The 18,494-nt window shown below is 39.9% G+C and overlaps 1 protein-coding gene and 1 pseudogene across 1 annotated transcript in view; one reads left to right on the top strand and one right to left on the bottom strand.

The window, feature by feature from the left end:
- TMC2 (transmembrane channel like 2) overlaps window positions 1–18,494 on the top strand; it is a 59,246-nt gene that overhangs the window by 21,683 nt on the left and 19,069 nt on the right. Inside the window, exons 8-14 of the mRNA XM_006922015.2 lie at window positions 3,194–3,292; window positions 5,278–5,420; window positions 7,242–7,389; window positions 9,921–10,109; window positions 12,323–12,502; window positions 13,951–14,100; window positions 16,111–16,239. Of these exons, the coding sequence (XP_006922077.1) occupies window positions 3,194–3,292; window positions 5,278–5,420; window positions 7,242–7,389; window positions 9,921–10,109; window positions 12,323–12,502; window positions 13,951–14,100; window positions 16,111–16,239 (1,038 nt within the window). The remainder of the gene's footprint in view (window positions 1–3,193; window positions 3,293–5,277; window positions 5,421–7,241; window positions 7,390–9,920; window positions 10,110–12,322; window positions 12,503–13,950; window positions 14,101–16,110; window positions 16,240–18,494) is intronic.
- LOC112471260 lies at window positions 9,348–9,466 on the bottom strand (annotated as a pseudogene).

Here is an 18,494-nt window from a genome sequence, read left to right as displayed (position 1 = left end):
CTAATGATCAGATATCTCCACTCATGAATGTCTTAAAGCTAATCAGGTGAATCAGAGGATCTGGGAATAAGAATATTAGAAGTGCTCAAATGTTAGGCAACTTTAACAGAATTCTACTCATTCTCATCTTTCTTTGCCACAAATCGTTGATACCATTTTAATGGAATTAAACAGCTCTGAATGCTAGAGTGAATCTTGTTCAGCTTTCATGACAACTGCCTACAGAGCCTAGGATACCTACATGATCCCTGGAGAATCTTAAGTTATGCTGCAGGTGCTGGCTTTCAAGGCCCTACTGGACAGCAAGTTCATGTACTTCTCATCTCAACACTGACTACATGCGAAAATTAAGTGGAGAGTTTTTTTAAAAATACCAGGTCCTAGACCTAGGCTAATCAATTGAATCTAAGTCTCTGAGACTATGATAGTGACATCCCTATTTTAAAAGCTTCTGTTGTAGGCAGATATCTAAGATTGCCCCCAGTATCAAGCCTTTGTATAAGCTTCCTCCCCTTGAATATAGCCTAGACCTAGTGACATGCTTTCAACAGACTATAACCAAAGGCTGTCGCTTACATGATTATGTTATAAAAGACCGTGACTTCCATCTTTGTGGCATTCTCTTTCAATTCCCTTCTTGGCTTGCATACTTTGATGAAGCAAACTGCCAGACTAGAGAGGCCTACCTGGTAAAGAACTAAGTGTGGCCTTTGGGCAGCCAGCAAGGAACTGAGGCCCTCAGTCCAACAACCCATAAGTAACTAAATCTAGCCAGCAAATACGTGAGTGCATTTAGAATCAGATCCTTCCCCAGACAAACCTTCAGATGAAACCACAGCCCTGGCAGAATCTGGACTGACAAACCTTCAGATGAAACCACAGCCCTGGCAGACATCTGGACTGTAGTCTGTGAGAGACCCTCAGCAGCAAATCCAGCAAAGCGGCACCCAGATTCCTGCCCCACAGAAACTTCCAGATATAAATGTGGTTGTTTTAAGCTGCTAAGTATTAGGGTAATTTGTTATACAACAATAGATGACTCATACAACTCCATAGGTTATTCTAATATGCAGCCAGGGTTGATAATTGGTGATGTACATTAATCAATTAATTAATTAATTCTTAAAAATATCTTATAAACACTGCTTTCAAGATCATATAAACATCATTTAGTCAGTAAGCCTCATATTGATACTGCCTCTAAAAATAAGATATACAGTTCAATGAGTTATGACAAATATATACAGTCAGGTAACCATCACCACAATTGAGATATAGAATATTTCCATCACCCCAAAAGTTTCCTTGTGCCCGTAAACTGACAAATCTCCTCTCCTTATCTCCAGTTTTGCCTTTTCCAGAATAGCATATAAATAGAATCATGTAGTATGTAATTTTTTTGTGCCTGGTCTCTTTCACTTAGCACAATGTCTTTGAGATTCATCAATGTTGTTGCATGTATCAATATTTTGTTCCTTTATTGCTAAGTAATATCCCATTATATGGATATACCATAATTTGCTGTCTGGTCAACAGTTCATGGACATTTGGGTTGTTCTCAGTTTGGGGCTACTATGAATAAAGTTACTGTAAATATCCACATTCAGGTCTTTATCTTATGTATCTTCATTTTCTATAGCCTTGATTTTTACTATTATTATTTCTTTTCTGTTATTTGTGTTTGTATTAGTTATCTATTGCTGTGTAACAAAAATACTCCCCAAATTTTCTGCTGAAAACAACTATTTATTATCTCACAGTTTCTGTGAATCAGGAAGATCATACCCAGGGTGTTATAAAAGCCTGATGATGTTCTCTTTCTTAAACTAGGTAGTGGACACACCATAGTTAATTTTCTTTTTTACTATTTTCTTATTTACTATGTGTGTGTGTGTGTGTGTGTGTGTGTGTGTATATATATATATATATACACACACACACATATATATACACATCTATGTATATGTATATATATATATACACGCATATATATACATATACACACACATATATATGTGTGTGTGTGATATACACATATATATACATATATATGTGTGTGTGTATATTATTTCATATACAACATATTTCCTAATAAGAATATAAATTTAAAACCAACCAAAAGAAATATAGAATTACCTAAAAATGATGAAACTAATAAGAAACAAAAGCAATGTTACATTAAATGGTAAAATACTAAAGCCTGTGTTTCTGAAAATCAAGAGCAACATGGTATGCCCCACCCCCACTACTTTCAACATTATTTTAAAATTTGTACCTAATGCAGTAAGTCAAGAAAATTAAACTTATACATTTTGTACAAAAAAATACAAAATCACTTTAGTTTGTAGGTGATATTGTATACCCAAAAAGTTACTTGAATTAATGAAAAGTATATTGAAACTGCTGGAGCCATTTTAAATAAACAAATATCAGCAACATTTTCTATACTCTCAATATCCAGTTTGAAATAAAATTTAAAAATTTCACACTCACAATAGTAATAAATCTATGAAATATCTAGTAATAAATTTAACAAATTAGGAAATGTCTATGAGGATTATTATAAACATTTCAGGACAAAAATACAATTGAATAAACAGGAGGACACATTCTTAGAAGGGAAAATTTAACATCATAAAAATGTTGATCCTTCCTAAATCAATATGTCAGTGTAATACAATTCTGACTTTTTTATAATTAAGGATGCAAATAAGACACATATAAAAGGGTATTAATAACAGAATTATGTACACGTGAAGAACTAGAATTACTTCGATGTCCAACAATAGGGATTTATTAATAAGTTTATGTTACATACATGTTATTAGATATTCTGAAGTCATTTTATTTTGAGAAATACCATATGACATAGGGAACTGGTCATAAGCTAAATAACCAGACTAAAATATATATAAAACTTAGAAACAGCTGAAAGGGATTATATGACTATCTAACAGTCACTATCTTTGGGATAGGAAGGTGATAGCTAATTTTTTAAATGCTCTTCTGTACTTTTTCACATTTTCTACACAAAGTGTGTGTTACTTTTAAAATCAGGTATGTGATTAATGTCACTTAAAGAAGAAAATGGATATGTCCTATTATGAGAAGAAAAATCTCTAGCCCAGTGTATGAATATCCATGCATTCGTATTTTCTCCACATATAATTGTGTTATTCTGTCCCTACAAAAGGTACTGATGGGCATGCCCTATGGAAGTATACCCAGAAAGACAGTGCCTCGGGCTGAGGAAGAAAAAGCTATGGATTTTTCTGTCCTTTGGGATTTTGAGGTACCGTTGTCAACATGCCAATGCACTTCCATTTTGTGATTATGAGCTCTAAAGTCTGCATGGATATGTGTGACATGTTGCATTTGATTACTGAAAAAACAGTGTTTTAATCAAATAGGATCCCAGCACTATGCAAAATGAGCCAGCCAACTATGTCATCTTTGGTCTCCTTTATAGGTTCCTCTCTCCAGGCACACATTCTGATGTATATGAGCCCCTATGGGGACACTGCTCTCTTCATTATGCAAGATCAATGTAAGCTGATCTTAAAATATCATTTTCTCTCCCCATACCTACATTAAGCCCTCTTGGCTCTTACAAGCTATTGCTACTCGAGCCTTCCCCCAAGGTGTCACATGGTACCTTCAAATAAATGCCCTACTACTCCTCAAATCCCAACATCTATCCAACCAAACCCACATCTTTTCTCCATCTCTTGTATTGGAACCACTCTTCATCCATTTATTCAAGTATGAAACCTAGAAGTCATCCTATACTGCCTCTTCCCCACCCTCTCACCACATCCTGTCAATCACTAAGTCTGAGCCTGCCCACTAAATATTTCTTGAATTGGTTTCCTTTCCCGCATTTCGCTTACCTCTCCTTTAGATGATATCCCACACTATCCCAGGACCACTGTCAGAATCTTCTCCCTCTGCTTCCTGCCTTGGCTTGGCTCTTCCAGTCTCCATTCCCTTTGCTGCTAGAGCGATCTTTCTAAAATGCAAACCTGACCTTGTCATACTTTATCTCTGATATTCACTTATTCCTAAATGGAATAGAATCCAGTATTCCGAATTGGGTTTACAAAAGAACTGTTCATGGCCTGGCTGCTCTCGACCTCTCCATTCCCTTTTCTGTCTAAGACCTCACGCTTTATGCCGCAATATTATCAAGTTTAGGGGAAAGTCCCTGAATGCATCACACATTTTCAGTATCTTCCTGCTTTTGCTCAGGGTCCTGTGCCTGGAACGCCCCTCCCTCCTTTTGGAATCCTCACACGCCCACGTCTCTCGGTGGCTTGGTCTGCAGGCTCTAAGGAGTCCCCAAGGCTGGGAGGCCTGGCTGTGATGATTCAAACAACACGTCACTGCTGTTGCCATCCTTCACTGTCAGAGTCAGAATTCAAGACCCCTCGGAAATGTGTGAAAGTGACCTAGAGTATTTTTCCAAATAATGACTATACACTAAGGATGAGATAATACTACTACAACATATTACTGCTAAAGATGATATACTACTGCTAAAAATTCCCTTTGTTCCTTATTTCACCCAAAGACTCCTGTTGAAACATTCTAGTTACCCAGAACAACCAAATTTTTTCAATGGTAATCCCGTTTTATATTCAGCAAAGACATTAAAGAAGCGCTAAAATTCTAAGTTAATATTATACCTAATTACACTTAAAAGTATAAGTTCAGGTTAAACTGTGAGTCTTATCAGGTATAGTTTTCTTTAGAAGTTCTGAAATACTGAGAAAGTTCCCAGACTCCTATTTACTTCTTGAATGTTAAATTTAAGACCCTAGGAATGGGGATTGGGGACGGGGTAAGAATTTGGAAACTTCTGTGCAAAGGCCCTGAGGCAGTAAATATCCTAGTGAGTTCCAGAAACTGTCAAAAGACCAGTGTGGCTTGAGAGGGAGCATGGTACCTGGTAAGGTAAGGCTGGAGAAGTTTGCACGCACACACCCCTTATCCCTAATTCTATCCTGAATGTTAACAACACTCTCTGTCTTATATCTCTATGCACTCTGTAAAATGGAGAAAAAAAGAGAAGAAAAGAAAGAGGGAGAGACATGGGACATGGATAGACTCGGGAGCAACTGGGGGAAGTGAAGGAAAGAACAAGAACGTCCAGAACTCTTCCTTCCTCCCCTCAGACTCCCGCTAAACCCATGAGAAAGAAATGCCTGGTAGAATGGAAGTGTCTGATGACTGCGCTGAGCTCACAAACCCAGAGCATTTGGATTTGCTGTCCCACAGGGCTATATTAAATATTCTGCTCTCTTCTACGGCTACTACAATGACCAGAGGACCATCGGGTGGCTGAGGTACAGATTGCCCATGGCTTACTTTATGGTGGGGGTCAGCGTGTTCGGCTATAGCCTGATGATTGTCATTAGATCGTAAGTATGACCATCTTATTTACAGGCTTTTAATTTTCTTCACACAAACAGCCCATTCCCATAGCCATCATGTGCCTGCTTACCTACTTGTGGGGGATTTAGAGAGTAAAATAAAAGCAAATAAACAGAACAAATGCAGATTGTCGTATGTGGTATAAAAGACAAATGGGGTAATGTGGGAAATTCTGCGAAATGGGATAGAAACTCCTTCAGATGAGGCTGAGAACTGCCAGCCATGCTAAAATTCTGGGGCACAGCATTTTAGCCAAAAGAAAAACATATGCAAAGGCCCTGAGGCAGCAAATATCCTACTGAGTTCCAGAAACTGTCAAAAGTTTGGCTTGAGGGGGAACATGGTACCTGGTAAGATAAGGTAAGGCCGGAGAAGTTTGCAAGATCTGTTTTTGCTTTCCCCAGAGCTCCGCTTTTTCAGAAAAACTCTTCTGTTGCTCTATAACTCTATCTTGCATGTGAGAATCCAGCCCAGTACTTATAAACATATAAACAATAAGCCTAAATGAATGTATATGGCTGTGGTTAACCACAGTGTCCTCTCTACCTGATCCCAACTCTACCTGTCTCTGTGGTCAAAAATGGACTTGGTTTTTCGTTGTGCCTTAATCATGTCTGTAGTTTTAATTCATATTATCTAAAGAAAATTTTGGCCCAGCTCATGAATTACCTTATTCTAAGTCAGGGGACCCCAACCAACAAAGGCTGGTGCAAAATGGGGTGGCACAGTCTTCTGCACACACCTGACCACCAGGGCCCACCACCCTGCAGCAGGGCCACAAGGGGTCACTTCTCCCAGAAGAGCAGGGATAGCCGTGTCTGTAGGAGAGGAGTAGAGAACTCTCGAAGCCTGGTGAGAAGCCCTGAAAGCGCCATGTGTGGCCGTTTGACTTTCTATCACATCGTCTCAGAGGAAAATGATGCTGTTCACGACAGCTTGCCTGGCATGCAACAGTGACCATGAATGAAGTGATATGTGGCTGTCCAATTCTATTAAGCAAAAGGGGGAATAAAAGAGAGAGTGAGAGACAGACAGGCTTGGTTTTATTCTTAGCCCTCATATGTTTTCCCCTTACTATTATCCTAGATAAGTATAGAGATATGGAATGTTTCTCTGATGAACCAAAGAGCTAACTCAGCCAACCAAGCCCCTAGAACAGTAAATCCTAAAAGCCAATAGATAAGATACAGTTAGAGAGGAGGGCAACTCCCCTAGCCCTGCCATTGTATCTGATAAGAGCCCCTGCTTGTAATTCTGATTCCCACAGGGCTGAACTCCAGGGAGCACAAAGAGAGGATGAGATAGGTAGGATAAAAGGGGTGAGTAACAAGGTAGGTCCAAGGTACCTTCATCCAAGTTTGCTTAAGAAAAGGATATGTGTGTTACCTGGGTGCAGTAACAACTGTCTCGGGGCTTATTGGATTGTATATCAGAAAAAAATATATTCTTCTATCCAAAGAAATAAATAAGTTAGAAAGGGATGTTCCTCTGTGAGAGTAAAGAGTTCTAAAACATTTGTAGGCAAATCAAGCTATAGGAAATCAGACTTTGGGGCAGAAAACACGGTTAAATGTCCTGTGTCCCACAGGCTTTTTACTACCCAGCTGACACTGTGTGTGCTCACAGAGGACTCTGATTTGGGGGGAAGGTGCCCTGAATCAAATCTGTCTTGCCCCATGTCCCTGCATGGTTCATTTCCCTCTCTGGATGCCTGCTACCTGTGCCCAAAATTGGCTCAGGCCAAGGTTTCCTTGGGCTGATGCAGCAGACACAGGGCAGACATAACAACAGTGCTGTGCACCCTGCAGGATGGCCAGCAACACCCAGGGCGGCACGAGTGAAGGGGAGAATGATAACTTCACATTCAGCTTCAAGATGTTCACCAGCTGGGACTACCTGATAGGGAATTCAGAGACAGCCGACAACAAATATGCCTCCATCACCACCAGCTTCAAGGTAGCCATTCAGGGAAGTTCTCACTTCCTGGGGGAATTTGGGTTCCTCTGATCATTGGGAGAATTCTCGCAGCTGGCATATAAAAAATAAGATCGCTGAGTAATCTGTGGCAAGAGCTTTACCAGAAGCAGGAGCCCAGCTTTCAAGCCTTCAAGAAAAAATGCTCACAGCTGGTACCCACCATCTGTTTCTTTATATGGCAGAAAATCAATGATGCTGAGACATGAGTATTTCCTCGTGGAACCGTTTTCCACTGGAAGACATGAAAGGACCCATTTGGGGCAGCAGTTCGCAACCTTTTACACATGTTTGAATCACCCAAGGAGCTTTAAAAATCTTCTTGGTCCCACTCCCAGAGATTTCAGTGTAATTGCTGTGGAATGGGTCCTGGCATCGGATTTTTAAAAAAACTTCTCAAGTAATTACAACACCCAGAAAGAGTTGAGAACTCTAGTTTGGGGGTGTGGGAATAAAGGAATTAATTGAGTATGTAACTCCACACTTAATTATCTCATTAATTTGTTCAAAAAAGAGATATGAGGTAACCCACACATCTCTATTGTATAATATTAAAACAAACCAGAGAGTAAGCAAATTAATGAAGGCAGAAGCTGTGACGCTGAAGCACTGAACATCCTATTTTTTCCTCTGTTACTATAAACACCATTCAGAGTTCTTGATAGTTCAATATTTCTCCTGCCTGATCAGTCACTTTCCCATAAGACCTGGCAGAGGAAAAATTTATAACACAACTATGCTTGGCTATGTCTTTTTCTTCTCCTCTCACCTGGCCCTTCCTCAGAGGAGAAGTGAGCTGCTGCCCACTGACCAATGCCTATAGATGGCAGGTACATCCAGCAGGGACAGGATTTGCCTCAGCAACTCACATGGGTTTCGTGAGCCCCAGAATGTTGTCAGCTTGGCAGTGGGTGGAGCAGGGAGCTGACTCCTTTCCTTCTCATAGCAATGGGGAGCCTCTGATGGAGCATCCAAGGGCAGGGTAGGGGTCAATGAGGGCTTTGACTCTTCCTCTAAGCCTACCAGAGAAAGACAAAGAAGGTCAATATCTGTGAAGCACTTTGAATATCTAGGAAGAAGAAGGATTTGCCTCTGAGTCTATAAAAATAATCAAGATAATACATATACATAAAAGGGCACATGTTATGGGAACTGTGTCCATTAATATATATTAACTGCTTGATGAGTTAGTTAAACCTGAATCTGAAAACAGTAACTGTTAATTGATTAGCAAAGTCTCCTTCCAAGTACTTTAGTTTCCAAGAGACCTCGCTTTCCATCCCAGTCTGCCACATACTAATTGTGTCTTCATAGAGTTACTGATGCAGTAAAACATCAGTTACTGATGTTTTATTAATAATAAAATATCTATTGTATTTTGATACACTCACAGCAAACAATTGAAAAATAATTTTTAATTCCATTTACAATACAATTATATAAATTACAAAAAAATTCCTAGGAATAGATTTAACCAAAAAAAATGTGCAAGATTGCTACACTAAAAGTACAAAACATTGCTGAAAGAAGTTAAGAAACTCTAAATAAATGGAGTCACCAAACTATGGCCCAGGGTCCAAATCTAGTCTGCTGCTTTTTTTTGTAAATAAGTTTTATTGAAACAAAGCCATGCCTGTTTATTTATATATTCTCTATGGTTACTTTTGTGCTACAGTGGCATAGTTGAGTAGTTGTGAGAGAGACCACATGGCCTACAAACCCCAAAAGATGTACTACCGGCTTTTTATAGAAAGAGTTTGGCCCGAACTTTTTTATAGAAAATGCCAGCCCTGAATTAATGTTAGTATATTTGATCTATGGATTTATTTATTTTTTTTTTAATTTTTTTATTTTTATTTTTAAGGTGAGCCAACCTTTGGTTGACCTCACAGATTGCAAGGACCTTGTTAGCTTAGAATCCTTTATTTTTTTATTTTTTACGTCTTCAGCACCTGGTCTTCCTAGATGGTCTCTCATCCAAGTACTAACCAGGCCCGACCCTGCTTAGCTTCCAAGGTCAGACAGGATCGAGCTTGTTCAGAGTGGCATGGCTGTAGAGTTAATCTATAGATTTAAAATAATCCTAATCAATTACTGAAATTTCTCTAGTCTTTAGTATCTGCTATATGGTTAATAATAATAACTGGTCTATTGGTTTGTTATTGGGATTAAGAGGGATGCTATATGAGAAGTGTTTAGCACCACATCTGGCACATAGTAAGTATCTGATAAATCTAAGCTTTTGTCATTACATGTGCCAAACAGTAACAGTAACAACAAAATATGTTTTCTTAAAAGAAAGAATAAATTCTCCATAGGGCGAAAGAGCTTTACACCACCCTTCTGTAATATTTCATTTATGAAGTATATGCAAAGTAGTCATCTGAGAACCCAAACAGCGATGGTTCCTATTGGTTCCTGACCTGACATTATTCACATCTCATTTTTTTAAATTAATTAATTTATTTATTTATTTTTATGGTGAAATTCACATCTCATTTTTATACACTAAGGAATCAATAGTAGATGAACAGGAGAGTAACAAAGAAGAAAATATCCACCTGACAAGATTTCTCCGTGTCCTGGCCAACTTCCTCATCATCTGTTGTTTGTGTGGAAGTGGGTACCTCATTTACTTTGTAGTGAAGCGATCCCAGGAATTCTCCAAAATGCAGAACGTCAGCTGGTATGAAAGGAATGAGGTAAGAAGGACATCTTTATGGAAGTGAATATTGGAAGTGAGATTCAGTATAACTGAAATTATACTGGTTCCTATGCCATTCATCTGAATTATTGAAAGTCTGGGTTATAGGACTTGTTTTAGAAAGCAAAATTCCATCCCTTTCAAGTCAAGCAGTTGAAGGAAGAGCCACCTATTATTAGGCCTTTGTGGCTAGATAAAGGTGGATTTAATTAGCATGTCAGTCAACTGGATAGCCAATTGTCTTTAATCCCAGTTATCAACAAGGTATTCCTTTCTTCATAATTCTACAGTGCCATATATCATAAATCAAGTGTCTATTTATGCATGGTTATGATTCTGGGCTCTCTTTTCTATTCTGTTGGTCTATTTGTCTATTCCTACACTAACACACTCATTGACTATGGCTTTATAGTATGTATTGATATCTGGCAGAATGAGGTTTTCATCAAGATCCACAATAAAACACATTAAGATTTTATTGTGATTATATTGATCCATAAATCTCTTTTGGGAATTTAGCATCTGTGGTAGTTGGCAAAAATGGCTACAGATTCATCCTATCTTTGTATACAAATTTCTTTGCAATGTAATATTTTAGCCGCTCCCATGAAGAGGTGGGATCTATTTCCCCATTCCTTGAATTTAGCTTGGCTAGTTCATCTGACTTGCTTTTAGCCAATAGGACAGTAGCAACCATGATGCAAGCAGACTTGAAAAGTGCTTGTGTATTGCGATTTGCTCTTTTGGGAACCCTGAGACCTTCATCGTGTGGCCAATTCCAGGATAGCCTGCTGAATGAGAGACACGGCCCATTTATCTCATCACCCCCAGGTGATAGCCAATCAACCACCAGAAATGTAAATGAAGCCATCAACCATCAGTTGACCATAGATAGATTCATGAATGAATCCAGGTGGGACCAGCAGACGAACCACCTAACTAAACCCAGAAACAAACACTGACCCACAGAATCATAAGCTAAATAAATTAAATAAAAGCAAGAAAGGATAGAAAAAGGAACTGGTAGGACAAATATGAAGCAGAAAATCAGATAAGATTTAAATCTAAATGTGTCAATGATTACAATAAATATAAATGGATTAAAGCTACAGTTTAAAGGTAATAATAGACTGCAGTTTCCTTAGGAAGCAGGCTTGACAAGAATAAACCAAAGCACAAACAGCAGTAGGCAGAAATAACATGACCAAATAAGATGTTTTGGGTTACAGATGTGTTGCAAGGGGAAATGTCCATGTGAACTGGAGATATGGGGATTTGTAGCAAAGGCAGGAATTAGGCTGAGCATTATCAGACAAATATGTAAAGAAGAGCAGCAGCAGATGTGCTATAGGGAGGGTTCTCCATATGGAAAGAACTGCATGAGCAGGTAAGTAGGTATGAAGGTGATGCAAAGCCAAGCTAAGTCAGTGTGAGAGAAAGTAGGGGAGTCAGGACCAGCCCAGAAGTAGTGACCAACCCGCAATTTGGTCAGCAGCTCAAAGATTTACCATCCACTGGATGAGCAGTTTTTGTTGTAAAGAGAATGTTCTATTATAGTCAGGTTCAATTACAGAGTCGGGATTTTCCCAAAATTGGATGTGAAAGTGAAGGTTTACCATTTACCAGGCTCTAGACTAGTAGATGTGCATTTATTATCTCTTCTGACTCTCACAACGAGGACTGCCATCACCATTTTACACATGAAGAAACAAGAAGTTAGGTCACTTCTCCTACATTTCAAAGCCAGCAAGTGACAGAGCTGGGACTCAAATCCAGAGAGCTGACTCCGAAAGCCGTTCTCAACTGCATCCCTCTATTGTTAGTTCTCTTCTGTGATCTGAGCTTCCTCTCTTCCATTCTCCTGAGATGATGGCTGCCACAGTGACTCTTACCTAGCTCACAATTTTACAGAACACCAAGTATTGTCCCATAGGCTAACTCATTCACTTCTCAAAGAAAGCTTGCTAGTTTTATCCATACTAATAGCAACAATCATGATAGCAACCAGTCGCAGAGTAATTATGATGTATGGGACATACGCTGACTGCTCAGGTCATGTTGATGCTTTTGCCAGGGTCACGCAGCAAGTTGTGGAGACACAGAGGAGGGGGCAAAAAGGAAATGGAGTTATATGGCCCTGGGGGTTCAGAGATGATGACCAACCAAGTGATATTGATGACACAAGTAACCCAGGCTTTCCTGATCTCTCAGGTAGAAATTGTGATGTCTCTGCTTGGGATGTTTTGTCCTCCTCTGTTTGAAACCATCGCCGCCCTGGAGAATTACCACCCACGCATTGGACTGAAGTGGCAGCTGGGACGCATCTTTGCACTTTTTCTGGGGAACCTCTACACATTTCTCTTGGCTCTGATGGATGACGTCCACCTCAAGGTAAAGACTGACCACGAACATCTGCCAGTCCCTGATGCCCATCATGTTCTAAATATAATAATCTCCTTATGCACAATTCGTATTAATTAAATAGATTTTGGAAAGTTCAGAAAAGTAAAACGAAGAAAAATATCTCCAAGATATGACACAAAAACAGCCATTTTTAACATTTCTCTGTTGTTCTTTGCTGTCTTTTTCTTAGGCTGTCTTTTTTCACATTATATACATGTCACTTGGTACCATTAATATTTTATTTACAGCCTTTCCCATATTATTTCATAGTTGCCATAAGTGTTTATCAGCCGAGTAGCCAAGTAAGTGTCCATTGAGATGATATGTCATAAACTTTCATCACTTCTTACAAGATGGTTATGGAGCACCCACTTTGTCAGGCCCTGCGGGTACAGCAGCAAGTCAAACACAGTCCTGATCCAAGGCTGTTTGCACTCGCCAGGAGACAGACTCATTCGTTACATCGTGCTGCAGCATATGCTTCATTGAGGGCAAATGCAGGCCAGCATGGAAGTGCACAGGAGGGACTCCAGAACCCCCAGAAGAGTCTTTGCAGAGATTGGAATGGAGATTGGAAAAGCAGAGAGAATAGCTGGTGCAAACGGAGAACTGTACAACAGAGCCGAGGGAAAGGGTGGAAAATGAAACCGCGGGAAGGCCCAGATGATAACGCTTCTCTTCCTCACCCTCCCTCCTCCTTACTGAGCTGCATGAACTTTTTCCTGAGGTTAACAGGAATGCTTGTAGAAGGTTCTAAGCATGGAAGTGATCGGATCTGGCCCTTGCCCACCACTCCGCCCTCATCTCTGGTCCCTCTCCGACCCCAGTAGACTATTCCTCTCCTGAGCCTCACATTCCTCCATGGGGCAAAATTCTCTCTTGCTTCTCCCTCCACCCTTCTTCCTGTTTGACTAGTTAATTGATCCTCCCTGAGGTTTGGGCTCAGATCTCTTTGCCTCCAGGAAGACTTCTGTGGCCCCCACTGTCTGATGTGGATTTCCTCAATCCCCAGAGAAAATTTCCCATAATTCTTATCACTCTGTTCTGTAATTGTCTGTCTGTTCATCTGTCAATTACTAGACTGTGAACTTTCTGAGGAACACGCCACCCCTCTTATTCACTCCTGTGTCACCACTGCCTTGTATGTCCAGAATAGACCCTGAATAAATTATTCTCAAAAGAAGAATGAATAACTGAATGGATGGATGGACAGACAGATGGATAATAATTTAGAGAAGATAACTTCATGGAAAAGACCCAAGGACTTCAGCCAATTGCCCCCCTCTTCTGTTTAGATTTTTGGGGAGACTCTGTTAAGGGGCAGGGCAGAGTTTAGGTAGTAAGGCTATGGCATGTGCTGGCTTTAATTGTTGTTTCTGTAGAAATGGTTGGACCATCCCTGGCTCCTTCTGACCCGTCTCCGTCTTCCATTCCAGCTTTCTAATGAAGAGACAATAAAGAACATCACTCACTGGACTCTGTTTAACTATTACAACTCCTCGGGTTGGAATGAGAGTGTCCCCCGGCCACCCCTGCATCCTGCTGATGTGCCCCGTGGTTCTTGCTGGGAGACAGCCGTGGGCATTGTGAGTAACTGTGCTGTCCCGAAAAGATTACCCTTATCCTCAGTTCTTGTTATTCTTTCCTTGATATTTCCATTTTTCAGCCACTAAAATGTCCAGCCAATATTTCTTAGGAAAGTTCCACCTTTTCACTTTCCCATTTTTTTCAATGTCCCACATATTTCTCTTACATGCTCCATTCATCAATCTACAACCACTTGCATTTATTTAGTTTTACTGCAGATTTTACTGAAAGCCTGAGGTTCTCCACCTGGAAATCATGAATAAATACTCATAAAAATTGGATGCATGATTTTGTGTACATATGCATGTGTGCATTTTTCTGTAAAGAGAATTAATGATTTTCATTAGAGTCTCAAAAATTAATAACCGTTTCCCCATACCCACTTTCACTATTGTTCCTGTACTTCGCACAGTGTGGACTTCAAAGCCTAGTGTTCTTTGCCTTCAGAAGCAGTAACTTCAAGTACTCACGGATAACACAGCAATCAGCTGCCTTCTCTTCCTCAACTCCATCTCTTTGCATGGGGTTTCTATTCATCAGCGACTCCAGTGAGATGCAGTGTTTATTACTTTTTCACGGGTCTCCTGAAGAATTTACTCACATAAAGCATTAGACAACAGTGTTTTTAGCTGAGTATGTTGAAGTACAATGGAGGAGGGCATTACATCACACACTCCATTGAAAACGGCCACCCATGGCTACCTTTTCTCCCTAATTCCTTCATGGAGGGCTCAGACTCACCATTTCTTGCCTCCTTCAATTCAGATTCCCCATAATCTTCAACTCTTCCTCATCTTTAATGTACAGAGCCACTCAGCTTCACCAGCTCCTGCATTTCTCAACCCATCACAATGTGTAACAGAGAAAGAATCTTCAAGTCAACCAAACCCACCCTCTTTAGAAGTTAAAAGAGAGTTCATTACCTATGTGATTCTTTGGGAATATGTTGCTATAGAACTTCTCATTTCTTGCCACACATCCTTCCTTGGGAGGCACCTCTCTTGCCTTCCTCCCTGAATGCCCATTACTGTTCCCATTACTGATGAAAGCTTGTTTATTTCTGAGCTTGTTGTTACTGACATGCTGATGGGTTTGAGGTGTTATGTCCTACTCACTTGTGTCCTCCACCACCTCCACCCCAGGCCCCAGAGCATCATCTTGCACAGAGTGGAGACCTAATATATGTTGGGTTGTCTATTACTTAGGAAGATTAACCTGAATTCTTATAAAGGAACAACCCTGAAAAATCATTTGCTGTTCATCCAGCCAATGTTTATTATTTATCTTGGAGGATACAAAAATAAATAAAGCAGATCCTGTGCCCTCTTGAAATTCCATATCTATTAGATGTCTCACAGGTTATAATTGTAATGATGTCTGGTTGATCTTTTCAATTTTCAAAAGAAGTAATGTCGTATATACTCTACCAAGCAGAGAAGGTTCTCTGTTCCTTTGACTTAGCATCTTCTGTTATGTGCCTCTGTGAAAAACCTGCATTATTTTCTCTATATAACAAGAAAAAAAATCAATTAGCAGGCGATAAAGAAAGCCAGGTGTTGTTCTCAGTGGCGATGGTCAGATTCAGTCTCAGCTGGGGCAGCTGGCATTTCAGAGCAGATGGGAGAAGCAAGGGATGAGCTTTCAGATCCTATATCTGTGCAATAGTGCTAATAACCACCAAGCACTGGGCATTGCCAGCATGCTAGGCAATTTACATACATAATCGCTAAGCTTCCCATTAACCCTGCAAGGTTAATATTATCAACTTCAGGAAGTTCAGAGACTATTCCAAAGCAATACAATTAGTAACTTGTAAAGCTGAGGCCTATTTTAAGCATTTTCCAAAGCCTGGGGTTCTTGCTCTGCACCACCACCTATCTGCCACCAAAAATCAGAGGGTCCCAGAGAAGAATTCAGGTGTGTGGGGAAATTTGGCATGGCTGCAATCAGTCGGGAGAAGTGAGCAAGGTCCAACCCTGACCACCCCGTCTCTGTGTTCCTCTTTTCAGGAATTCATGAGGCTGACGGTGTCCGACATGCTGGTAACATACATCACCATCCTGCTGGGGGACTTCCTGAGGGCTTGTTTTGTCCGGTTCATGAACTACTGCTGGTGCTGGGACCTGGAAGCTGGATTTGTAGGTCATCATTTCACAGACATTCTGCAGAAAGTTGTTTCAACCATTCTCCCTGATGGCGTTGGATGCATTCTTGTGCATCTCTTTAAATGCTTAATGCCATCTCTGCTCTATGAAATAGTGAAGTATTTAATCTGCATTTCCTTTAAATGTCCAATCTGCCTTTTCCCAATGCAATTACCAAGGTGACCTTCTTATCTGGGAAATGGAGGTGTTTGGCCTTAGGAAAGGTGGACCACACATTTCAGACCTGAGCAGATGGCTGATAGAGAAATACCAAAGCAGCATCAACTCTCATTAGGGGAAGGCAGAAAACGTTAGGCTTCAAAGTCCACACTGTGCAAGCTACAGGAACAGACTCAAAGTGATAAGGAGAAACGATAGTTCTTAATTTTTGAGACTAATGAAATCTTGGAGTGTGGCATCAAACATTGACATCAATGTTTCAGAAAGTCCTGGAACACACCAAGAACACAATAACCATTGGTCCTGTCTTCTGGATTATTCTTTGAGAAATCTCTTTTGACTCATTCCCTCCACCTGTGAGGCTCCTCTTACCTGCCTACCCAAGAAACTGCTTATTCTAAATGTGTGTCATTACTCTCCCTCGTGGCCTTCTAGAGCTGGCAGTACCTCTGACCTCATCTGTCCTATGCATGTCTCTCCCACAACACCTCACTTGCCCACCCAGTAGTCACTGATATGGTGGGAGATGGGCCTCCCCCTTAACTCCATATCTTGTTTACCTGGGTCATCCTCGTCCAGGGTAAGGACCCCAGCACAGGTCTCTGTCATATTTTTTTCTTTTAGTCACCAGCCACAGCTTTACACAGGCCTACACAACTCCTCAGCAGCCAGGATAACTTTATAATCTTATCTGAGAACAAGGATGTAAGAACCTTGTGCTCCAAGAAGATGGCATCTTTACATCATGACCTTGCTAAGATGTCATTGTCCTCAAATTATAAGTTTAACAAGATCCTCAAATAATACTAAAGTTCATTAAAAAAAATAAGCATGTGGAAATAGACAGGAAAATTTTTAAGACAGCAGAATGAAATGAACTAGATTTACCCTTATGTTAAAACATACTAAAAGCCATAATAACTAAAACTGGTACTAGGGAATGGACAAAGAGTGGAACAGACTAGAAAGCCCAGAAATAAGTATAGTCTACATGGAAATTTAGTTAATGAAAAAGAGAGGCTTTTAAACCAGTGGGAAAATAAAGGATTATATAACAAATGGGTCAAGATAACTGGTTAATCATTGGAAAGGGATTTATATCTCTCACTCATTTCGCCTAAATAAATAAATTGTAGGTGAATCAAAGTTTTAAACATCAAAAGATGAAATCACAGATTTCTAAAAGAAAGCTTGTATAATATATAACATAATCTTGGGGTGAGGCAGATTTTTCTAAGCAGGACATAAAACCCAGTAAGTAAAAAGTTTTTAAAAATATTTTTAAATGTTAAATTTTAAATTTTCAGGACTTTACCCTTATGTGTTTAGATTACACATGCTTCTGCCTTTGATCTATGCTTGCCTGACCTTTTTTCTCTCCCCTAACTTTTCATTCCTCCTTCTCTCATGCCTGTAACCCTTTATCTCCATTTCTAGAAGACAAATTGGGAAGTAGGTTTAAGCATGCTTCCCCCCAGTGCTCACAAACTTCGTATTCTTTCAAATACTGCACGAATCTCCCAAAGTCTGTAAATGAGAGTAAGGCTGAAAATGTGTATCTGGCTGAGCTCTTTCTTTTCCATGAATGCTCTCAGACTAGAAGATGAGAAAGAGAAAGGATAATTGGAGGAGTGATTTTTTTTGTTTGTTTGTTTTTTAAACTTTCTTTTCATTTGACTTCTCAATTATTTGCATTTCATTATTTATTAGAGTTACACCTTAGATATAATTTCAAGGTATGTTTCCAGGTAGAGCATTGATAAAATGTTCTCTTAGGGGCCAGGGTCCTCCCAAGAGCACACTGGCAGCCTGCAGGCCCTAAAAGGTAAAAACGCTGTTGTTTTTTTTTCCTTGAAAAAAGCATTGAAAAAAGTTTCATCTTTAAGAACTTCAAAGTTTCTGCTTCTTTAAAAGTTGAAACATGTTTTAAAAAGTAGAACTCTAAATCTAAGTTTCCTCTCTAGTCATTAGAACAAGCTCTTTGGGATGGAGTGGCCCTGGCTTGGCCAGTTGGTTGGTTTGGGGTCTGGCCTACACGCCATCTAACATGTTTATCTCTCTCTCTCTCT

This window comes from Pteropus alecto, unplaced genomic scaffold, assembly GCF_000325575.1.
Source record: "Pteropus alecto unplaced genomic scaffold, ASM32557v1 scaffold45, whole genome shotgun sequence".
Classification (NCBI taxonomy): domain Eukaryota; kingdom Metazoa; phylum Chordata; class Mammalia; order Chiroptera; family Pteropodidae; genus Pteropus; species Pteropus alecto.
Note: the sequence above shows the minus strand (reverse complement) of the source record. Positions and strands in the feature narration are given on the sequence as shown.